This window comes from Oryzias latipes, chromosome 17 (assembly GCF_053564925.1).
Source record: "Oryzias latipes strain Hd-rR chromosome 17, Olatipes_Hd-rR_3.1".
Taxonomy (NCBI): Eukaryota; Metazoa; Chordata; class Actinopteri; order Beloniformes; family Adrianichthyidae; genus Oryzias; species Oryzias latipes.
The window spans coordinates 33,694,463-33,720,316 of record NC_136253.1 but is presented as its reverse complement, the minus strand read 5'-3'; the positions used below and the strand labels follow the sequence as shown (position 1 = coordinate 33,720,316).

Below are 25,854 nucleotides of genomic sequence, written 5' to 3'. Positions count from 1 at the left end.
TATTGTGAGATGAAATCAGCCTCCAGCAGAGCAAAGAAAATAAGAGGACGGATGACAAAGCGAATCTGCAGTTATATGGATTCTGCTATTCAAATTATATAAGAAAATCTATTGATTTATACAGGATCAAGACATTTTTGTGGAAAATGTTTTGACATTACCTCTTTGAAGTCCGTTCCATTCAATCTTTTCACATTTTCCTTTGGTTTGCGTGACCATAAATGATATTTAAGAGTAGAGATGAACTTTTGTATGCTTTACGATCCTCTCTTCTTTAAACTTTCCTGAATCTTCAGTGACGTTTGAGGAAGGTTTTCATGCTAAATTTAGAAATCCTCTGATGTGGAGCACTAAAGTCACTCCTGGGAGTAAGTGAGGATTGAGAGACAGAGCCAACGAGAAAAGGTACGATAAAAAAAATGCAAAAAGAAACACTCCAGTGGAAGTGCTTCAGCAAAGATGAGAACAAGAAATTTCAGGGGAACAACGGGAAAGAAAGGAGAAAAGAGCTGTTGTTCAGCAGGATCAATATGGGGCTTAATGGTCAGCTGCACACAAACAAAAGAAAAGCCCGAGTCGGCTGTTTTTTCTGCTCAAAGGTTTTTGCCGTTTCAGGCCGCGGAGGACCACACAGGGAAGATCCATGGAATACAGCAACAGAAAGAGGTAAAACACAAAGAAAGAGGTGAAACACACCTGCATCATGGTGGACGACTTAACCCGACTCCGCACAAACAAGAAATGAACGTTGAGACGCTAACAACAACTGCAGATGTGGAGCATTGATTAAAAAGACGGACGTAAAAACCTTTAAAGACCAGCTCTGATGAAAATTGAGATGAAAACAGTGAGAGGAAGAGGCGCGGGGTTGCTTTGGACCAACAGTCTCACCCACAACTCTGAGGTAAATTTCTAACGAACTCCTGCCGCTCTGCAGAAACTATGTCCTAAAAGGTTTTTCTGATTTTGGCTAAAAACGGCACCATCGTAATTAAAAGACAGCTGATGTCCTCATGTGATGCACTTTAAAAAGACTATCTGGGCTGTAGTTGGAGAGTACATTAATCTAACTTAATTATCTAGTTTGGTGAAAACAAAATCATTTTTTAAGTTCATTCAACTTAAAAACAACACGTAGTTGTCTGACATAGTTATTTTACTTTCTATCAACTTAATTCAGTTAAGTTGGTGTAACTTTGGTGTGAAGCTGTCAATGCGTCATGACGTCATAACATAAGGCAGCGCAAGGAATTGTGGGATACCATTTTCTTTGCCTGTCTGGGCAGATTGGGGTTTAAGTGTTTTTATCCATGTGTTTTGTTGTCTAGCTGTTTTACTCTGTTTAAACTAGTACGACAGAGTATTAGGGCCACCAAAAAAAAAAAAAAAAAAAAAAAAAAAAGTAAAATAACGAGTTTTTATCTCGTAAATTTACGATATTAAGTGGAAGTGAGCATGCAGAGCAGCAGGTGAACGCCACGCAGCAACAGAGCAGACCGACTTAACTCAGTTGAACAGGTGATCTGAATGAGCTTGAACGTTCCAAATATCTGGAAGCTCATTTGTTTGATTTACAATTTATTAAAGTTTTATTTATTGATGGTTGGTTTACAGGATCCCTGCTGCCCAATGAGGCCATCGGTGTCCCTGCAGCTTTCCACTTCAATCCTTTCTTCCTCCACCAAAAACATGATCTCTACGTTTGTGTGACGCTTCCGTCTGAGGAGGAGGATCACTTTTTTTGGCATTTTCAACGTTCTAATGCTAATATAATAGACTATTTTCATTCATCTTTGTTGTTTAATGATATAACGGGACGTTTACTTCCGCATTGGTGTTCGGATCTGATGACAGGTTCATGACGTAAGGTGACAGATGAACTTCAGGGTTTGTGAATGAAAAGGAGAATAAAAGCTGCAACGATCCTCTGCACCCAAACGTGTCTCTGAGCTCCTTATTTTACAGATGAAACTCCGCTTTACTGACACTGAACCCCGGAAAGCCGCCTCTGACAATAATCTGATTTTGAGTCGCCAAAGGTTCAGAATCTCTTTGTTTTAAACCTATAATAATTGGAAAATAAAGCTTCACAAAAGGCTCCACATCTTTCATCTTCAAGCGATGCTCAGATAAACGGAAACTTCGGTGTTTTCTCCTTGTTAATCTATGACTTTTTTCTTTTTTTTTTTGGTGGCCCTACTTTTTCTTTTCTTTTTTTTTTTGGTGGCCCTAAAACTCCGTCGTAAACTAGTAATTTAAACTGTTGTGTTTTTTTTTTCTGCACCATGAGTTAGAGTTTAGGGAGAGGATGATTACCAACCCCCTTGTGCGGTAAAACACCGTATGTGCCAATATTAAAGACTGCGTTCATCACACGTGAGCTCCTGCCTTGTAATGCGAGACACTGCTGGGTCATTCATGTCACTGATGTGGAAATTACAAGGCCCAGTGGTTGAAACTTTAGAAGTGTCAATGTAAGTTGCATAAAAAAAATTGGAAAAAAAATGCAAGTTAGATCAACATAAAAAATTAAGTTGAATAAACTTAATTCAATGACGTGTTACCAATTTAAGTGATTCAATTAAGTTGGATCAACTTTTTTCTTTTTTGAGTGTGATCGGAAGAAAAACCAAACCAATATTGGTTGACTGATTCTCTTTGCATTCTTATCATTTCATTTTCTCTAACTTTAGTTCTTTCATTACTTTCTGCCGTTTTTACAAAGTTTGTTTTTCAGAAGATGACCCAATTACTGATGGAAATCTTGGGCTGTCCTTAAGCTCTAGGTGTCCACGCAGCAGATGGCCTTTTCTCCTTCATAGCTTCTGTCACTCTCATCCCTCCATCCATCCTGCTTCTTTTTTTTTCTCACCTGATATTTTGTTACTTTTCTCTACTTCTTTCTGGGCTCTCCTCCAGTTTTGCGCTGCGAGCCAACAGCCAACAAGCGCCGATGCCCGTCTTCAGCATGCAGAGAGGACACAGAGCAGCAGGGCAGAACAGCAAGGTTGCTATATCACTTTCTGCATGATCCCTCTGCAACGCCTACTCACTGGACCTCAGTGGCAGCAGTGCCACTTTGCAGAGCAAAAGATGATAGCTACTCAGAAATGTTCTGCTGAGGGAAAAGACCGCAAGCAGGTTGGTACAGCGAGCTGAAGAAAGATGGAAAATCCAAGACTCTGACAACTTCCTGATGCAAATAAGATCTAACCCTTGATGAATACGAGCAACAGAACCGTTAAAAACTGCTGGAATTAGAAAGAAGAAATGAACATTTTAGGGAAAATGTTGGTAAATATTTTACTTTCGGAAGAATGCAGTTGTCAAAAATGTAAAAGCACATTACAAGTGGTGTGTTTTGAAATATTCAAGTCTAGCTATTCAAGCTAAATCTGTTCTTTCTGCTCAACTCAAGAGCCCAATAGATGCAAGAAAACCCTTTAGTCCAAAAGTTAGATGTTTTTTAAAGGCAAGCATCTTTTATTATTGTAGAAAAAAAAAAAAGAACACAAGTGTAGTGCAATGATATAGAACGGCAAAGCACTAAATTAACTCTGGTAACCTCGTTTCTTCACAGTCCTCCAATTTACTGGATAATTAGCCAGTAATTATGGGGTAGTAAAAGAAAGAGCAACCATAACTTTTGCCTAAAATTAGAGGAAATAGAAAAATCCATTTGGTTGCTGTTTCCCCCACTTTATTCCCTGATTGCAGAAGCTGCTGAAGCCAGTCGCTGCCGTCTTAGTGCGGGACGCAGGATTAAGCTCAGAGTCTTCATCTGGGTTTTTTAGGACAAAAATGTTCATTTAGAAACAAGAATTGATCTTTTTTTGTAATATTGGCAGCTTAAGACATTAAAGAAAATTCTACCAATACGTAGAAATATAATTATTCAAAGAGAAAATTAGAGTTTGAAGCAAAGCAACAGCTCAAACCAATTAAATAAAAATTAAAGCAGCTAAATCCGATTGAAAAAGATCTAATATAGCGACACCGTAGTCCATCTGAAACTGACCAATGAGGTTAGAGTCTGAGCTTTAGCTTTGGACTTATTGTCACAAAAACGCTCTTTTTCAACTGAAATTCATTTGTCGCTCCTGGTTTACAACAATTTGATTAAAGAAATACTCAAAAATGCAATTTTGAGTTTAAATACATACATATTTGTCTATCATTGTCAGAAAAATGCCAAAAGAACATGTTAAAAACACATTTAGTTTCCCTTGGAACTTTATTAATACATTAAGGAATGCCTTCTTCTGTGTTTGACAGCAAATGCATTCATAGTGTCTATCAAAACTAAATTCAAAGACGGCTGTTTTTAATCTCAAGCATGACAAATATTTTCTTTCTGCGTGAAGAAACAACCCAAACATTCCTTCATTCACCACCTAAAACCAACGTTTCTTAATTCCACTTCCAAAGCTTGACTGCTTAAGAGTCAAACTTTCCCTCATTTGGAGGGTCTTGTTTAAAAGTCACTTTACAATCCTAACATTTCTATTTTGATACATGCATTTGCTTTCTTTCAGTTCTGCTCCTGCTTTCCTCTCTTGAAACTTCAGCTTTCACTTTAAAACTTAAGAGACTTAAGTGCTGCAAAATGGAAACTGATTCATTTTGAAATTGGTGGCCTTTTTAGACTTTATAATGTCTATAAAAGTTACAATCTTCTAAAATATAATCTAGATTTTCCGTAAATAGTTATTATTTAATTAACTCTATCAGAACAGAGAGTGTCTGAGTGAAACTGAGGTTTGCTTTAGAATTATTTCCACCTTTGTACAAAGATTTCAATAAGTGCAAACAAAAAGGCGGGTCTAGGTTAAAAGACGTCTGCATCTTTCAGCATCTCTTCATTTTGCCTTCCAGCTGCGTGTTTTAAGATCAAAACACAGACTCAGAAAACATGATGTGTAAGTGGGCGTTTGAAAGCAACAGACGGAGTCGGTACATTTGCAGGAGGAGGGAAAAGGCGCTGGAGTAGACACTGGAACAGAGGCGCATGAGGAGCAGAGCACAGCAGGGCAGGAGAAACCAAAGGTCTGTTTCCCAGGGGGAAGGATTAAGGCGTCGCACCAAGTCTACAGCGGACTGAGAGGGCAGAGAAGAGATCTTCAAACCAAAAGCGTTGACGAATATTGCTTATTTAATGTAAAATAGAAGAATCTCGCTGTCAATCCTGATTTAAGAGCTTTGTGCAGAATCAAAGGCTAAAGAGGAAAAACAAAACGCAGTGGGAGCAGATTGGCTTTATAAATGAGTTGAAGAGGAGGACAGTCTTTATGCGCCTCTGTTATTACTTCTCTGACTTTTATTGGGAAGTTCTAGTTTTTCACTGCATAAAAGCATCTTATTTTTGTTGTTTTTCCCATTATTTTTCATAGTATTCGAGAATAAGTTGACAGATTCGGTTCAGGAGTCTTTACATTGGCTGCGTCTTCTGTGATGATGATGGTGTGCCCTCAGTTTCAGCTGGGGCAGCTCATCACTGGGGGGCTTCTCTGTCATCCTGTGCAACGGCTTTGATGCTCACTGCTACCCAGACTCCCTTCTTTCACTTGGCGTCCTTCATCAAGGTGCGACTTCTTCAGATGAAATGCTCTGTGAGGAGCATCCCTGTCTCCACACCATGTCCTCTGGTAGCATGGTTCCTACAAAAGCAGCTGATCCTGTTGTATATTCACGTCTAGCTAAGGCTGCATGGTGGTGCAATGCTTTGAGGGCCCTGGTTCAAATCCCGGCTGGGTTCTTTCTGTGTGGAGTTTGCATGTTCTCCTCGTGCATGCACGGGTTTGACACTCCCATAGTCCAAAAACATGCTTGATTGGTTAATTGGTGTTTCTAAATTGCTCCTAGGTGTGCATGTTAGTGTGTCACCTTGCATAAAACTGACGACTTGTTCAGAGTGTGCCCTAAAAGCGCCCAGTGGTAGCTAGGATAGGCTCCAGCAACCATTTAGCCCAAAAAGGATCAAGCAGGTGTACAAGATGGATGGATGGAGATGTATTTTGGAGAAATATTGATTTCTTAAGAAAAGTAAGGATTATTTAGCCAAACTGATCCTTTGTGCTCCACAATATGTGTTTGGAAGGTGTTAGTTAAACAAAAAAAACAAAAAAAAAGAACTGCTGAAAGTCCTTTTTAACGTATTCAGACGTGTTCCAGTTATTCGATGACTTACCTGGTTGATGATATAGATGCCGTAGTCAATCTTCTGCCGCCTCAGTATGGGATGAAGGTAGTGGAGCCAGTATTTAAGATGGTTTTCTCTGTGCCGGAACGGTATGATAATGGCAACCTAGACAACAGGAAGCTCCACATTAATACGTGCTTATTATCTGTCATTGGAGGAAACGTCTCTTTCGAAAGTTAGACAAAGTAAAAAAAGAAAAAAAAATTGCTGGTTGGAAATGATCTTGCAGAATTTTTGTGGAAACACACACACACACACACACACACACACCCACACCCACACCCACTATCTGTTAGTTCATTTTTGTATTGAACAATTAAACTTGGAACTATACTAACGAACTTGAAAAAGCATTAAAATACTGCTAGTAAGTAAAGCCTTAGTCCCAACTCACCTTACGGGTGGCTATAGGCTGTCTATAAATGAAAAACGTCAAACCTATACGGGACACGCAGGTGGGCGGCACAAAATATTTAGGTCTTGGACCACTCAGGCAAAAATGTTCAATGTTCGTGGCATATGGATTTTTTTTTTTAACCCCACCAAATCCTAAAGAAGCCCGTTAGTGTTGTCCCCGGCATAAGTGTGCGCTCCTTGCTGCAGCCTAACAGTTAGAAATGAGGAAATTAGACAACCAGAGGGCAGTTTGTGTGGACATCCTACAGGCATCCTACACCCCGTGCATGGGGCAGTTGTGCGCAGTCAATAATGGACAAGTACTTTGCTTTACTAATGACTAGAGTCTGGCAGAGGGACACAGTACGACAGCGTCACCCATATTTCATAGGTGAGTGTAACTTCCATGAGCCTTAACCTAGATTAACACACACACACATGACAATGGTACGTTCCATTTGCATGACATTCCTTGAGGGGGCAATACATTCCCCTTAAGATGCGGCTATTTCTGTTTATGACCCTCCTTGGACCCACACAACCCAAAAACCTGCAGCCGTCTGGTCTACCCCCATATGGGTGCATGTGACTAAGGCATAATGTTGCATAGATGTTATCGCAAAGGCCATTAAAATCAATATAAGATGCTTAAAGTACAGACAAAGATAATTGATGTAACAAAAGCACATGCTTGGGTACCTTCCATCTTGGCCGGCAGTCTGGGGGCGAGTATCGACCTCCTTCAGTGACGTTGGGGTTTTCTTTCTGCACTCTTTCCATTGTCATCTGGGAACTGAACTCAATCAACAAACGTCCCACTGAGGAAGAAGAGAAGGACAGAGTTAGCCTGATGAGGGAGATAACAGTAAAAAGAAACAGGCTGGAGAAGAAAAAGAAGTAAACCAAATAAATGAGGGTATGGGTGAAAGAAGGAAGGGATGAAAGAGGGGGGGACACAGAAAGCTTTAAGCTTCAAAGCATCTCTGTGTGCAACAAAGCAGTGTGGAGAAATAATAGTGTCTGAAGAAACACTTTGCATTATGCAGAATGAGGATGCATAGGCTTTAGAAAGCATTTTTAGTCTAAAAATAAAAACTCGGGTTCGCCAGCAGGAACACATCAATTTTGGTCATTAACAGCGAAACTTCTAGAACAAGAATCTGTTCATTTGTTGAATTCTGACAGACCAACTGGCACCAATGCATCTTTGTGACTGAATAATTTATAGGAGGGTTTTGCTTTAGAACCCTGATAAATACGGTGGCAACACACAGTGAGAACCAGCATCATTAACATGTAGAGGCCAACTTCCCTGTTTGGCTCCAGCTTGAGCCCCGAAACTGTAACCAACCGGCCCGAACCCAGAAAAGGTGGCTCATTAGTCCACTGTCGGCGCTCTTAGACCAGCAGCCAATTAGCCAATTCGTTAAGCATCAGTCATTTCAGATTAAAACATTTACAAAACATACAGGGAATCACTTTCAGTAATACGGAGATGATGCTGGTCATATTATTGCGGCAGATTTATTATACTGCCATTTATGAGTCAAACCCTTGTAGATCAGCAAGTAAAACATTTTCAAAAAGGTTTCTACTGAGCCTTGGACATGGCATTTAAAAAGGAAAAAAACACAAATTGTACCCTAAAGTTATACATTTGTGCCTGCGAATTTGTATTTTTGGCAAACAAATTAGTATTTTATTGCCAAAAATGATCACTTGTGCCCACAGATCTCGTAGACAAATATTAGTAGTAGGAATTGATAAAACAAAATTACTAATATACTTATTTGTGGGCACAAAATTCTAATAAAATGCAAATTTGTGGCCCAAATAAAACACTCAATTGTGGGCAAAAAATGTTAACACACAATAATTAAACAATTGTTTAAGAGCAAAAATGTTTTTTCTGACCAATAGAATGACTCAGTTAAAACTGTTTATTACTCTATAGAAGTCTATCGGATTGTGAGTTCCTGGAGCCCGCTGGTACTTCCTGTTTGGAACGGCAGGAGGGGGAGGAGTCACTCAGTCCAGTTCTCATTTACAGACATTAGTTTAAACAGGCTTTGGTCCTCATTCAATTAGGTGGTTTTTGTGTAAATAGTTGCTTCTTTTTTGTAAATAAATCCCGGATCACTTTTATCCGTTAAGCCTTCCTGAGAGTTTTTGAGTCATTAGTAGGGCTGTCAGTGACGATTATTTAAGCAGTCGATTAGTCAACAATTATTTTTTCGATCAGTCAATGATTGTCGTTTACGTAAAGTAATGGGTACTTTTATTTTACAAAAGGTGATACTGCTGTACTCAGTCCGTGGAGGTTCATGTCAGGTATGGTACTGCTCATGCTCAGTGTACCGCGCGTTCATAGAAATTGAAATTTCACATGTATAGTTCATAAATTTCTATTTTACCTTATAAAAGACAAAAAGTTTAAATTTGAAGCTATATGCTAGCATAGAAAAAGTCATTATTGGCTCTCAAGCTATTTAGAGTTTCCTGATCCCTGCACTAAATCATCGTCTAAACTTCTAGTAAGCAAAAAATGTTTTTATGAACATGGATTTCACTCTACCGGCCGTGAACATTTTCACGCTGAATCGTGAAAATGTCAGTCCCCCGCAGCACTGGGACCAATCGAGGACTCGGATTAAGTAGTGACTCGTGGGTGGCGTCCGCTTCAAAACACCGAAGTACGAGCCATTATAGACATGACCACGAAGGAGACGTTAATAAATGCGGTTTGTGTACGGTTGGATTAATATGAGCCAAAGACGGACATTTATAGGAACAAGGCTGGGAAAACAAAAGGTCCGCAGCAAAATTTGCGGGATTTGCACCGCTTTGACCTTTTGCCCTGAGCCTCTTTCTATTGTAGGTGGAGGATGAGCGCTGAGAAACAGTAAATACACAAAAGAAGAAGACTGGCGCTTGTCCGATGTGAACACAACCGACTGGATGTGCGTTTATTAAACCGAAATGACAAAAAAAGAAACCTGACAGGTCGACAAACCAATTTACCGTCAACGATGACAGCCCCAGTCATCAGGGTATTTAAGTTGTTTCTTTCCTTTATGTTATTTCCCTCAGACTCGGGTGTAACAGTAACAAAGAAAGACTTTAATTTCATCTTTTCTTCCATGTTTCTTAATGACCGTGTCAGGTGACAATCCAGACTCAAAAGAATGTTATTCTGTTACCTGCAGGGATAGTGACGGCCAGTAGAGGCGGAAAAACACTGAAACCGTGCATCGCATTGGTCGATTGCTTTATATGGAACATCCACCGTCACTACATGAACCCTAAAGAACACTAATTAAAATCTAATAAACCAGATCTGGGTTTTGAGGTTAATGCTTCATGCAGCAACACAGAGGACTGTAACAACACAAAGAGCCTCGGGCGCTTTGCGCCGCTGACTCATCAGGTTGGCTCCTTGTGCGATGCAGCATTCATTGAAAGTTGATGCTTTTTTATTTTTTTTAACTCTACTTTGTGATCTCTCTCTGACTCTCAGCTCTTCTGGGTTTTAACAGGTTGATCTACTGTAAGAAGGCACTGTGCTCATGTTCACTTCCATCTTTCCCACGTGGAGTTCATTGGATTGCTTCAAAACTGGTAAGTCTGGTGATGAGTTCAGCAAAGGAAAACTTATAGATAGAATATAGAAGTGCGTGCTGATTGGGCGTACATTACGGTGCCACACCCCCAGCAACACTAAAACTGATTGGATCTGAGTCGGTGAGCTGCTTTTTGAGATTAAAGATCAAAACGTCGCTCAGCCTCGTCCGACAAACCCCGTTTTGAAAATAAAACATCCAATTTCCATGAGCTTGTCCAGTATTTATTACAATTGTGTAATAATAGCTAAATATACCCACTAAAAACCCAGGTTGGGTTGTTTTAAATCCAGTTCAGAAGTTTAAAAGGGATTCACTTTTTTCTGTGTCATTTTAACTCAGGAGACACTCAACAAAAAAACATAAATTTGGTTCAAACAAAACCACGAAACCCCAAAAATTAATATTGCTCCAAAAAGTAACGCAAAAACATTCATAACAAGAATGACCCAAGAATTGTGTTAAAGAAGTGTTTTAAAAAAAGAGTATTTACAGTAGATAAGATTTAAATATGAATTTAATAAACAGTACATTTAATGGATAAATGGTTATTTTCCTTTGACACACACATCCCATTTGATAAAGCTTACAATAAAACCCACAATGACGGTAAATCTCTAACCCAATTAATGGGTCAGAAAAATAACTTCTTTAAATTAGGTCGAACAAAATTTGCAGCCGCACAGATGTGATCCAGATGTCAGTTCAGGCGAGAAGAACGTAGACGTACATGGATCTATTTGTCTGCGAGTGGATGCATCAGAATGGAGCGGAGCGGGAAGACTTTAGCTCCGCCCATTTCAGTTGCTGCGTCACAACCATGAGCTTTTTCAAACTGCGGGTATTCATCTTCAACTGATCCAATCTGAATAAAGAAATACTCAGAAGTGCAGTTTTAATGGTAAATTATTTTCTATATGTCCTCCGTCAAGATCAAAATGCTACAAGAACATGTTAAAAACAGCAGAAACACCCGTTTCAGTGGAGTGGGTCTTTAAACGACTTCTCAAACTGAAACATGAGAAAATGTAATCTATATGGCTTTGGAAAAAATAACTAATTCTGACAGATTTGACAGCTGACAGTGTGCCAAGGTCAGATCTCCGGGAGAATTTCTGGGCGAATAATTACGTTTAGTTTTGGCCCTGGAAAGATATGAGTTTGAAGGAGTGGATAACTGTGAGAAACAAGTGGGAAAGAGTGAACGTGGAGAACAGAGGTAGCACTCTTTTGCTCTTGCGTGCTACTGACAAAGACAGTTTAACTAGAGGGACTTTCAGCTCTGAGAATCTTATTAGCCCGTCTCTCCACCTCTTCTCTTTCAATCATTTGGAAGTGCCTCCTCTAACCCCACGCTGGAATTGCCATTCTTCTCGGTTGGACAAAAATCTGAAAAGAGGCAGAAAAGGGTGTAGAAGGGGACAAAAGCGAGTCTTAAATGTCCAGAGACGACAAGCAAAAGGCCTTTGATCTTTTTTATTAGCGTCTGGTATTTGCTGGGTCCCCTTCCTTCCCTCTTCTTAACCTCCTTCCAGGCATCATCACTGAGGAAATCATTAGCAACAAAGGCTGTGTTTTTGCTGGATTATCTGCATTCAAGAACCTCCTTGACACATAGAAAACCCCAATCATCTGTTTTATTGGTGTGCATCATCGCACCGAGCCCAGGGCGAGATAAGAGGTTCACAAACCTCCCCGGCAGAGGCACAAAGGACTGATGAGGAGGCCGTAAGCACAGTCAAGCTGCTTTAAGCAGTAAAGATGAGAGAAAACTACTATAACAATGCACAAAAAAAGGATTTTTTTCTAAAATTATTTGTCAGAAGCAAAAAAAAGGAAGAACGGACTGTTTTTCGAAGAAACTAACTAAACTAAGACATTAACCAAAACTAATCTTGGAGCGACCAAAACTGACTATAAACATGCATTTCTAAAAAGAAATAGTTTATTTTCACTCTAACAATAAAGTTGCTTATTTCTTAAAGTTGCAAATCTCCATTTCCACTTACACAAAGGTCAAAGTCATTATAATAACATCCCTTACTCATCTATTTATGAGACATTAGTAATGTGTTTATAAATGTCCTGTAAGGGCTTTTAAACACATTAGGCTACTAATGCTTGTTATTGTCTTATAAGTTGATTATTGAGGCATTGTATTGTGTAGCATTACCTGTGTTTTTATTCATTTGTATTCAGGTTGGACACACACACTTCTGCATTAGCAGATTTTTATTTTAGAAAATTAGAGTTTATCCAAAATGAGTGGTTTGCTCAGAAATGTTTTGTGTTTGTAAGTGAAGCAGCTCTGGAGCCATCACTGATAAAGTCAAGAGAACCAGAGCGGAAGCTGCTGACTGCATGATTAGCTCCATTAGATGAGAGTGTGGTTGATGTCTCCGTGCATTTACTGCATATTTAGTCTGTTTCTGAATGCATGCATCCATTATCTGAACGCCTGCTTTTCCATTATTGCACTTAAACTGGAGTCGTATGTGGCTTCTAAAATCAAACTCAAAAGGTTCCCTTTGGGTCTGTGACTTGTTAGCAGGTGTCTGTTAATTGTCTCTAATCAACAGATTTTTTAATTTTTAGTGTAGTTTAAAACAAACAATGTGAGTGTAAACAAGTTTCAACTTGAATGTGCTTTGATGAGTTTAAAATCAGCTGATGAAAGCCATTCAGGTGCAGAAATATAGGATAATATTTGGTTCTGGTTTGATGCCGTTTTGCGTCTTTAGCAGGTGTTTAGGCTCACATCACCTGTGTGCACGTTACCCAAACATGTGCAAAAAAAGGGGGGGGGGGGGGGGGGGGGGGCAAACATAGCAGTTAATGGCCAGAGTGTGAGAGCGGAGAAGCTCAGTGAAGTCGTTTTGCTCTGTGACCAAAGAGGTCAGATGGATGAAATAGATGGAAAATGCTTGAAGCAGAACAACATTTCCTGACAGGGTGAGCAACAGAGAGACAAGATGAGGGGGAAAAAAACAAGTCATGGAATACAAAGGATACAGAGTCAGACATTGAAAGGTGGCAGCTGAACAACAAACACAGAGGAAAACTATGAACGGGGCAACTATGAAGGCAGGAATTCAGAACAGAAACACAAAAACAACAAACAAAAGGATGGCGACGGATGAGTACAGTCAGGTTTTAATGTTTTAACATAAATCTGCTCCACAGAAGCAAAACTACATCTGCTGTTGGTTAAGGTCATTATAAACTACAATAATAATAATAATAATAAACTCTATTTATATAGCACTTTTCGAAATCCAGATTACAAAGTGCTGTACAATTAACATAAGACAAAATCAGGATGAAAACAGCATAAAGTACGTAAAAATAAAACCCAGCCCACACACGAAACAGTGATAGCCGTTAAAATCAATACAATCACAAGTTTAAATTTAAAAAACATTAAAATCATTAAAAGCACACTTATGGAGGTGGGTTTTTAAAAGAGATTTAAAAACAGGTAGGGATTTAGCGAGCCTGATCTCTTCAGTGAGACTGTTCCAGAGTGTTGGGGCTCTTATAGCAAAGGCCCTGTCCCCCCTGGCCTTCAATCTAGATTGTGGGATTATTAAAAAGCTTTTTGCCAAAGGTCTAAGATTGCGACCAGGTACATAAGGAATGAGGAGATCAGCTGTATATTTAGGGGCCAGACCACAGAGTGCTGTAACCCTTGTATTATCCTAGGCACTTTAACAGTTGGGTCATCTAGACCCACTAGACAGTGCTCTGAACCTTTTTTCTTCACCGATTTGTGATCTTCACTGGTGTCCATGGATTACATGAAATCTTTCCATCTTTATCCACCTTTGTCATGGCAGGGAGAACACGTCAATGGAAGGGTGGGCTCATCTAAGATAGCACAAGGGTTAAAAGCAATCATTAAAATCCTAAAATCTATTCTAAAACGGACTGGGAGCCAGTGCAGAAAAATGGATTGATATGGTCTCTCATTCTGGTTTTGGTTAGGAGTCTGGCAGCAGCATTTTGGACTAACTGGAGTTGACACACACTCTGCTGTGAAAGGCATGTGTAGAGTGCGTTACAATAGTTCAAACGGGAAAAAAATTACTCTCTCAAGACATTTTATATAGATAGGAGAGGGGTTATCCTGTATTATCTATACATTTGCCAGAAACAAGATTGGACCACCGATTTAAATTTGTTTCTCCAAATTCAAATCGGTATCAAATATCACCCCCAGATTTCTGCAGCTTGAAGAAACGTTGTGAGACAGAGACTCCAATTTCTGAGCCACGCCATTTCAGGCCTCAACTGAACCAAAAATAATGACATCAGTTTTGTCCTTTGACTGAATCAGTTTCCAATCGATTTTTATCAGTGTCAAAAATAAATGAGGACAAAAAGAACTCATGGAAACTGAAAACAAACATTTTAAAAAATGTGAGGTTTTGGGCCAAATTGAATTATTATTATTTTGGCTTCTGACGTGTAATAAAAACAATATGTAAACATCTTCTAGCTTGCTTGTCCAGCAGTTTCCAGTTTCACTTTGCAGCCAATCAGAATCAAGTATTCACCTGGACCATTGGATATCTACATTTATTTGTTTTACATGAAAAGAATTGATATTTGAAGTAATTACTGTATTTTGTGTATAAGTTGTGTTTTTTGTGTGTGCATATATTACAGAGCGACTTATATATGATGTTTTTCTTTATTATGCATTTTTTGACTGCTGTGACTTATTCCCTGGAAAACACAATACGATACATTTATTTATTTAATTCCAAATGAGGTGTTCTTTTTTTTTTTACACGTTTTTTAAATTACTGCCGTTTTTTTGTGTTTTTTTTTAATATGTCACCTTTGGTCCACCATTGGGAAACACTGTTTGTCTATTCGTACAAACAGAGCTCCATTAAAGACCATTTAAAGTACAAAAGAGAACCAGACTGTTTATTTTCTTGCATCCAATAATTTCCTCTTATAAACTCAAACTCTTTAATTCCCTCTTGTAAAAAAGGCAATTATGCAAAACATCATTCTTCTATTAATTTGTAATTAAACAATTCCAAGTAATCTAAGGCCTGGCATAAACCTTCAAGTTTCAGTATGTATTTCTCTTGAGTGTCGTTGAAGGGATTTTGCACGGCTCTCTACATAACATGATGTCAAATTTGCATGACTGGCAGAAGAATGGACTCCAGCCTGCCAGCATGTTACTACAGGCGCACACTGTGAGCACGAGCATGCGAACGAGTGTATCTGGCAGTCCGGCTCTCTGATGTGGTCCAACTGGCAATTTGATGTGCTGATTGGCACATATCCTGAGCGATGCAAAGGCGCCCGGAGATTAGAAGCATGATTCGCGGAGCAATCAGCACCCTCGGACAGCTGCAGCCAAAGGCACAGAAACCAGGGCGCCATGAGAGCGTTTGGCTAGATCTCCAGGACTGACATGAAAGGGTGCAGAGAGGGCGCTGCCAGGGGATTATCAGGCAGGCGGCCCTAAAGATGCCAGAACACATCAGTCAGAAATGACATTACAGAACGTGTTCACCTGTGACCCACAACTGAGATCATGACGTCTGATTACTTTAATAAAAAAACTGACTAACATTTTTGTTGGGGGTTTCTGCTCAATCTGCTCAACCGCTTTGATGACAACACATCCAGTTCTCCACCGACTGCCTCGTCAAACCTCTTCCGTAAATGTGGCGGCAAAGCAGGAATGAAACTGCATGTCAATGCAGTTTCAGTTTTAAAAGATCGTTTAAAGAGCAACACTACCTGTGGTTGTAAAACCTGTGGTTGATAAGGTTTCATTTGGAGGCGGAGATGGAGGAAAATGTTTGATTGGAGGTCCTTCACATGAAAAGAATGTCAACGTCAGCTTTTATAGTCCACAAGTCATCCTGTCTAGATGTCTAGGGTGGACGAAGAGGCGCAGAAAGAGGGGGAAAACATCACCTGTCTTGTCAGCATCGTCGACAAGCTGGGGGGAACTGATGTGGACAAGTGCAAGTACGCATCGGTAAGGCGAGAGCTACATCCCATCAGCTGAAGAACATATGGGGAGCAGCAGATCTGACTCTCAAGATGAGGATCTTTAACACCATGGTAAAACCCATACTACTCTACGTAGCTGAGACATGGAGGACTACCGCTATGCTGATGACGAAACGTCAGACCTTCATCAGCACTCGTCTCAGAAGAGTCCTGAAGGTGGGCTGTTCCAACATCATCAACAACTAAGAGTTATGGGAGAGGACGGAGCAGTAACAAGAAGAGGAAGACGTCTCCAAAAGACGATGGCGATGGATTGGCCAAGAAAACCTGCATCCAGCACTACAAGGCAGGCACTGACATGGAATCCCCAAGGGAAAGGGGGGAGACCTGGGAACACGTGGCACCGAGATCTGGAAGCAGGGGTCAATATCATGGGGAAAACGTGGGGACAGCTGAAAGAACTCGCCTAACGCCCGGTCTGCCTGGAGACCGCTTGTATGCAGCCCATGTCCCAACCGGGATAACAGGTGAAAGTAGAATCCTATCCAGAACCTTTGTCCCAACTGGCCTTCTGGGTGGCTACGGCAGTCGGGAGACGAAAAAGGGGAGAACTTGTACTGGAGCTCCGGTAGCAGCAGAAATATCAAGAGAGATTTTCTACAGCCATGCTGCAGGTGACAGGTCCTAGTGAACGCAAATACAAAACGTAAGCAGGGGCCTCAACAGTAGCTGCCACTCAGCGAAAAGTCACCGCCTATGAGCGACTGGCCCCTTTTTGATGACCAACTAAAGTTCAATTTTGTGCCTTGCAGTAAATAATCCGTGTATCCTAAATTGATACTCAGCACTCGGCAATCGCCAGCAATTTCTTCTGTATGGCGGGTAAAAGTTGTAATAATAATGTTTGCAAATCTAAATGATAAGTTTGTCATGTTTATTAGCTGTCTTTTTGGTGATTATGTTGGTGTCTCTGTGAATATGATTGTGTGGCCTTGCAACAGATTGGCAAACTGTTCAAGGTGTGTACCCCCACCCCATGACCCCAAAAATAAGACATGAAGGGTGCTGAAATACAACAGCTTCTGAAGATAGATGGAGTGACAAAAGGAAAGTCAAGAATCCAACATTTCAAGTTAAAATTAAGAACTTATCCAAATATGCCAATAAAAGAACTGTTGATCAAAAAAGGGGAGTACTTTTACTCAAATCAGAGCTACTTTTTTCAGCTTCTTTTATGTTGATAGTACAAAAAAAGGAGAAAAATCTGATATGTGGCAGCACAATCATGTTGGAGCTCTGAGAATATTTTTTCTTACCTTTTATTCAAATGTTTTTTGCAAAAAACCCATTTAGTTGCAAAGCAATTAGTTGTAATTTCTTTGTTTTTTATCAAACAAATGATGGACTTTTTATTTTGTTAGCTGTTAATTATTTAGTCTTTGTTGATGTTAAAATTATATTTAAATGAAGGAGAAAAATATTTTTAATTAGCTGTGAATTCTTTTTGAATGATAAAAATGAGAAACCAAACCAAACCTTTAAAAATTTCGTAGCATACTGGACAATGACAAATACAATATCCATCCATCCATCCATCCATCCACCCATCCATCCATCCATCCGTCATCCATCGCTTAAAAAAGATTTTTTGACATTCAGTCATGAATTCCTAGCCCATCTAAAACTGGGATCCATTATTTCTTGAGCCCATTCTTTGATTTTTTGCATTTGTAGTGTCGTTAGATGTCTCTCCATCACACAAACACACACACACACACACACACACACACACACACACACAAAAACTCCCACGAGTCTCAGAGGCCCTCATGTACATGTCTGTTTGATCTTCTTTAATCTCCTTTAGATCCGTCCTCGCAGAAATGTCTTTCATCTGTCCGTCACAGTGACAGCCTTCAAGAGTAGCTGTGTGTGGACACTAAACGCACAAACAGACACACAACCCGAAGTCCATTATGACAGAAAACTAATGTATTGGAAGTGGTCATTTCATGCTGGAAAGGTGGACACAGCGAAGAAGAACAAAATAGTTTACATTTAATCTTAATATTTTAAAGGTTAAAGGGGATACTTATGAGAAAAGGACATTTTTAAAAAACAAATGTTTGATAATGATGAACCATTTATTGATTTGGAGGGTTAGCAGAGGTAAGCAGGACAGTTTTTTGCAGCATACAGCCGATTTTACTCCATATATTAACTCCAAAAAAGGGAAAAATAATAAAAAAAAAAAAAAAAAGGAAAATGCATCATTGAAGTCACTCATGTCATTTCACAGAGGCTGGAGCTGCAGCGTTGAATCAAGAGCTGCGTGGTGCGTCTGCCCTTCGTTTGAACACTACCATAAAAAGAGACGGACAAAGTCGCACAGCAATCCGCGCAGAAAATCGCACACATGGAAAGTGGAGCATTGTGGGTACCTCATTAAACCACCAAGCTGAGGCTGATCGCACGTTAAAACTTTCATGAAGGGGTTCACACAGAAGAAGTTGGCGAACGTAAAAAGTTCTAGAAACCACAAAAACATCCTTTAAATTTCTGCTATATCATCTAAACTTCACCTATAATTAATAAAGTAATGCACAGTGCTGGAAAGAATTATTAAAAAAAAAAAAAAAATCTATGAATAATTTGGCACAAAAGTGCTACAAAAAATCCCCCAAAATGTCAAAGAAAGTATAAAAGTATGACTATCTTCACCAATTATTTGATTAGATGCCTACATCTATAAATATGCAGCGCAAACTAAATTAATAAATTCACTGGGAGTCGCAAACTGCTTTTTAAAACAAATAAGCAGGAGGAGGAATATAATTCAGGAAGGACACAAACCAAAGAGGCTACGGAGTTTATTTTAAATAATTTAGAAAGTACACGGCCACGCTCCAGCTTGTTAGCAGAGCTGCAGGTTGCAACTAACGGAAAGAAGACAAGAACCCCACGGAGAAACTGGCGATGCTTTTAGCCCCTCCAGACGGAAATGGCTGAAAGGCTCAGGCTTTCCTCATCTCCTGGCTTCATTTTTAAGCCAAACACACCCACAAGAAATAATGCAAAGGTACAATCCACTTATTCAGTATTACTGAGCTGCTGCTGCATACCTGTGTGTGTAAATGATTGATGCTTTGAGCAGGAGCTTGCATCAGCGCTCAGAAGCTGCTGTTAAAAGCTGCTCACATTTACTGTAGCATGACGGCGCATTTGCACTTATTGTTTGCTGCCCTGTTTTAGCATTTATATTGAAATCTCCACTTGGAATATTTGTTTCTTGGTGTGGAAATAGCAGTTTTTCTTATTGTTTTGCATCTGCTTCTGTGTTTGCAAAATACAGAACAGAAATTGAAATTTGAAATCTGACAAACCTCATTCGTCAAAGTGGATGGGAATGGATTTCTACTCTTAATTAAACAGGAATCATGAAAAAAAACACAAAATAGAAGGAAGAAGGTTGGATGATAACACAAATAACAGTAAAAATGAAAATTCTCAAAACTGATAATACAAACGATTTAGATGGCAAACCCTGGACATTTTACATTTTTCTATAAATAATGAATAAATAACAAACAACTGATAAAGTTGTCTAATATTTGATAGTTTTGTCTATGTTTTTATGATTTATTCATGCTTTAAACACAACTTCAACCAGCAAAGAGGTAAGACTAGATGACTTCCATATTTGATCCGTGTGCGCAGCTCCGGCTCGTCCTGCCGCCAGCACTGCCACAGCACTTTGCTCTGAGCTTTTCTGCATGTTTTTCCCTGAAACCCGGAGCATGAATGTAGTTTAGGATCAACGTGATGATTAGTCATCTGCGTTTCCTCTGAGAAGCAAACCTTTGCAGTAAAAGTCCCTCCATGCAGATCATTTTTAAACGTATATGTGTCCGTGTGTTTTATAACTCCTGCCGCTCTGCAGAAACATTGTCCTAATGAACGACACAGGTTTTTAGATTTCGGCCAAAAACGGCAAAATCGACCATTTTAAAGTAGATCAAAAGGTGATCAGTTACGTAGGTTTTTAAGTCTGTTTTTGGGCTCTATGAACAAAACATTCAGCCATTAAACACGATCTGAAAGTTATACTAGTTGAACGTTGACCAGCCAGGGACTCGGATTTGGTTTTGACTGTAGCGTCCTTTTAAATTCATGGAGGTGCCAACTGTTTGAAAATTGAGCATGAAGGAGAAATGTATAATTGCGGTTTGTGCCCGGCTGAAATAAAATATGACAGGAAGTCTTTCATAAATCGGAACAGAGCTGCGAAAGAAAAAGCCTGAAGCAAGGATACCCATATACTGGCACCACTACGATGTTTAGCACCAAGCAGCTTCCAGCTGTGAGTACAGGCAGTAGTGTTGGGTAGCGACAGTCCAATATGACCACCGTATGCTAAAAGTGCGTTCAGGAACCTGCATTCTTAGCATTAAACGAGACTTAAATGAGAACTCATCCAATGGACTGTAATTGCAGGGGTTTTCTTTGTAATTTTGAGGGGTGCACCCTCAGAAAATCCTGAAGGACACAGACCCTGACTTCAGTAAAACCTGTAAGAGGAGAAGATAGATGAAGGAGAAGAGAGGAGGGAAAAGAAGAAAAAAGATGAGGGGAGGAAAAAATGCTTCAACACTGGTCACTTGGGGGTGCAGCATTCCCTTTTTAACCTCCAGCAGACATGAAGCACCCTCATCAGTTATTTGTGGTTGGGTTTCTGACAACCTGCTGAATGAAAGAAAGTCTCGTGGCCTCCACTCTCGACCCTGCGACCTCTTTCCCTCCGCTTCATCCCCACAAACTCTTGCGGGAAAATCTGATCTTTAGCTGTCAAATGTCTTTTCAGTCCAGCAGGAACGGCGAGGAGACGCGTGGGAGTTGGAATCAAAGAGGAGAGCCTCATCATATGGATCTGCATTCGCCAGAATATAGATTAGATCAGGTTAACGCATATTTCTACCACAGGCTAAAGGTATGTTAACGTAGACGTATTCTCCTCCAAACAGGACGTCCTGCCGCTCTGACTGTCAGATTAATGGATGCAGGTGAAGAAGAGGAGGTATTATTTGTTGTTTAAATAAATACAAAGAAAAAAAAAACATTGATGCTAAATATAAATAATTAGGCACGTAAGCAGTTCCTTTAGGTATAAGAGACAGAAAAGAGGAAGTCTGTGAACTCGCATAGATTTTATATCCCTTTTTTGACATTTACTGTCTTATAAAAAGGAACAATTGTTTGCTTCGTGCTCATTAAAGCTGAAATTGTAACTGCCAGGAAATCAGTGTTAATACATTTGGCAGCCGTGGCTGAAACATCAATTATTATTATTGTGCCCCGGTGGCTGCTGGGGAGAAAAAAACAGGAAAAGATGATGAGTGGAGAGAAAAGAGATAAGAGGGAGTCAGAAACAGGAGAGGAAGGAAGACAGGGAGAGAGAGAGCAATTTGTGGTTATCTGATCCGTCTGCCCTCTCCGCCATGAGCTAAAGGGGCCAGAAAGATCTCCGAGCCGGCGGATCTGCGGCCCCTTTGTTGCACTCAGAAGCAGCGCTCAGTCACACAGGGGAAGAAAGGGCTGTTTGCTCTTCAGAGACTCCATTTCCTTCATTTCTTATTTTTCTTATCACCTTCTATACCCTCTTCCACTTCCTTTGAAGACCCATTTAAATAAAAATAGTGTTTTTGACATTTTCTTGTGGCATTTTTCTCAGACTATATAAAGAAAATTACATTTCTGAGTATTCATTTATTCAAATTGTTGTGACTCAGGAGCAGACGAAAAATATTTTGTTTGAAAAAGAGACGTAAAAAATACGCTGGGTGGGTGATAAGCTCCCTGCTCCGCTCCATTCTGATGCATCCACCGGCAGACAAACAGATCCATGAACGTCGTTTGATGATGCTTATGGAAAACCAAAAAGTCTGACTGCAAAGTTCCTCCAGACATTTGCAGAAATCATTGACCCAATGTTTCAAAGGTCAGCTTCTCTCCCAACAAGATGATTTAAAAGAAATCTTACAGGGAAATATTTTTACATCTGATTTATCAAGCAGAATTTCTGACAGTGTGAAATAGGCAACAAACACAGCAGAGCACGAGCCGGCGTTTGTGTTCCTCGTCAGATTTAAACACAGCTTCGGGGTTTCGCAATGACTGAAATGCCAAATCAGAGCTGAAAGTTTGTGGGAAACAATGGCTGTGCGGGCGTTGCTGAAAGGGCATCACTTGTTGTGTGCTAAGCCATGCAAGCAGAGAACACAGCCAGACTGTGTCAGCACAAGCGCCGCATTAGCATAACCCGGGCTGTGCGAGACTTGATAAAATGCGTGGCGATAGCTGGCTGCGTCCCCAGAGATGGGAGGGGGGCTGAACGCAGGGGCAGATAGACAAAAAAAGAAAAGGAGACTTGGACAATCGTGCAATAAAATAAAACAAAAAAGGAGTCCGGAAAGCTAAAACGCCTGGCCGCACAAGGACAGTTTACAGTGAAAAATGCTTTTAGCAAAACATTCTGCATCGGTACCAGAAACTCCAATTAGACGTGGTGTTTTAATCCTGCTTCGGCACGTTTCATCAAGATAAAACAAGTTGAGTAAATTCAAACGCTGCATGGAAAATAATTACTTTTATTGTTATTTTCTCAACAGCTTGTCCTCTAGAGACCCCTTAGCTGCATCTCATTAGCTCCTCTGGGCTCTTTGGTCTCCTGGGTGACTTGGGTTATGTTGTTCTGACATGTGTATGAACACCACTATCTTCACTCTCATTAGGCACAGCAGATTCGGTCCTCCACACGACACAATTCCACTGTGTGCCCCACTTTAGTGAGCAAAACTTCTACCCTTAAATTCTTTGTTTGACATTTTTTATTAATTTTAAACTTCTGCTCTGCTAAAGCGTTTTGGAAAAATAAACATTAACCTCTTGGGCTCCACTCAGGACAAACAGAACCAAAAGTCACGACTCCAAAATGTAGATGAATGTTTACATCACAGTTTTAATTCAACCAAAAGAACTAAATGTGGCTTTTTAACCCGTCAGATCATAGTTTAACCAAGAAGTTTCCTCTTTAGGAGCGTCTCACCTGAAAAATATCAGTAAAATATCTGTTATTTCATTGAAAGAATGTGTGTGTGTGTGTGGGGGGGAACTAATTTTGTGAGCTAAAAATGATCTTTTTTCTCTCTTTTCAATCTCTATAAGAGCCCTTGGGTGGGCTGGAATTAAACAAATGAAGGGGAAGTGGTTCAACACATATTATTGAAGGGATTTGAGAAGTCTGCTGGAAATTAAAAATAAAAAAATGTTTGAAGGGTTCGTAATTTCAGCACTGGAAAAAAAAAAGAAAAGCGGTGGTGACGTTGCTAAAATTCTAGAAGTATTTTTATCACTCAGTCTTACTGGTGCAACGTGAGGTTTGGGCAATTTAATCAGACATCAGCCGTCACCGTGTCTGAAAAATAATCGCTTGGTCCCACCAGACGTACCGGCTTTCTGACAGCTTAACACGTTTTTTGTAAATTAGCTCTTAAAGCCGTTTCCAGCAGTTGAGTTTGTGACAAAAATGCTAACAGCAGAGGTCGTTTCATTCCTGTCTCCTCTACAGCTATAGCTCATACTGTGATAACAACCTTTGAGGTCTTTTTCTCGTCGCAGAACCACGGAGGGGGTGCTGCCCGACCCAAACGTCATCGGTACAAGCTGGACCGGTCCCTCGTTCATTAAAGACAGAATAAGAAAACCTACCAGACGTGCACATGCTCACTGGGCTTCAAAAGAAGCTTATTGCCTAAAGACTTTACACACCGTAGCTAGTGGTGTTCAAAGTGGGAGGGGCCTCTTCTTTGTCTTCTTTCTCTTTACTAGCACTCGTCCGGCATTTACATTTGGAAGAGGCTTGGTGCAAAATGTCATAGCGGTACAAATCTGGAGAATGATGCTTATTTGACAAACAGACATCGTCAGGCTCGCCGCTATGTCTGGGTTCACCAGATCAACTAGCAACAATGAGTTTCCAAGTCCCTGATTGGTCAAAGTTCGATCATGTTTAGCTGGCATTCAGTGGTCGTACGTTTTGGAGGTAGAGCCTGAAAACAGTAATATCATCAAAAGGGGCGCACAGGTGTGTCTTGCATTGACATTGATGATGTACAGATGATGCTGTTGTACGGTGTCCTTATGATACACTCCGTTCGTTAGTAAGGTGCGAGTACTGGCTTCTTTTGTAACATGCGCAAATGTCACACAATGGAATGTGCACATGATATATAGATTCCCCTATATTCATTCTAATCATTTCATTGAACGGCATACAACCTTGACATTTCATGCAGGCCACCTACATGTTTTGTACAGGTTTGTATGTTTTGGAGATTCATGGGGTAGCCAAAGCATAAAACAGCAACTCAACACAAAAAAAACAAACGGACCCCGAGGCAAGACACTTCAAAGCTCCCATTGATGGTGTACTGGATCACACAGATTTTAAGTACGTTTGCCAAGCCTCTGAGATTCCTTAAAATTACTTTATCATTTTAAAATTGTGTTTTCTCATTGACGCTCCTCCTCTTTGGTCCACTATAACAGACACTACACTAAACAGCAAACAAAAAAGAAAAAAAAAATTCTACCACACAATAAGTTGAACATCAGTTTCTATTAAAATAATAGAAATAATAGTCGGCAGTGACATGTCCAGGATGTCTCCTTCCTTCGCCAACAAGTGGCCAGGTTAGGCTCCGGCAGCCCCGTGACCCCGAAAGGGGAAAACACGGATTAAAAGATGAATGAATAAATTCAAATAAGATGAATGCATAAATTGGAAATCTGTTTATTGGACTTTGAAAGGACCCATTTATTCTATAGAGCAGGCAAACGCCTCTATAGCTAAAGAGATGCTGCATGTTCAGCGGCACAGGAGCAGCGCTGAACACACAGATGGCGGAGTCCAAATGCTGCCAGGCTTCTCCAGCATGTCTGCTTCACATGTGGCAAAGCAAACACTAATTATTTCCATTTCCTGCCGATCAGGACATCTCAGAACCAAAATCCTGAAGCACGAGTCTCCACATGCTAAAAAAAAAAAAAAAAAATGATGCTGCTGGAATCAATTTGCGCCTGTGTTCTCGTGAGTTTTGGTGTCACGTCCTGCATAAATAAATACAGCCTTCCTTCCACTGAGGTTATTTATTTAAGGAAACTGTTGGAAAAGCCATTTGAACATTTATGGAGATCTTTGTTGTTCTACATTCAAAAAAAGTTTTAAAAATGAAATTCAAAACAAATTGTTGAAAGAACAAATGAAACAGCAGAACATTAAAAAAGGATCAGACGAGTAATGTTCGGTAAGAAACTAAATTAAAAGCACGGACAAGTCCATGTTGTCAACTCCCTGTTGGTTGGAGAAGATTCAGTGGAACCAAAGCGTGAAATATGGTAGAGGCGGCTTTTTATGCACCATTTGTACCCGAGGCCTTTGGAGAATATGCAGCTTCTCTTAGAGCTCAAGTTTTTAAACTTGGCAGTTACGAGCCAAACATATTGGCGGTTTCACAGTGATGCAGTTTCACCTCCACCTGTATATTTCCACCCAAATCACCTGGTATTCTTTGACAGTAGGCTTTTGTAGTGGGA

General features: G+C 40.1%; 1 protein-coding gene across 3 annotated transcripts in view; it reads right to left on the bottom strand.

The window, feature by feature from the left end:
- b4galt2 (UDP-Gal:betaGlcNAc beta 1,4- galactosyltransferase, polypeptide 2) overlaps nt 1-25,854 on the bottom strand; it is a 296,417-nt gene that overhangs the window by 202,135 nt on the left and 68,428 nt on the right. For all 3 annotated transcript variants that reach the window (XM_078933983.1, XM_078933984.1, NM_001160444.1), the window contains 2 exon segments: nt 7,295-7,413; nt 6,188-6,304 (listed from right to left, as the gene is read on the bottom strand). In XM_078933983.1, the coding sequence (XP_078790109.1) occupies nt 6,188-6,304; nt 7,295-7,413 (236 nt within the window).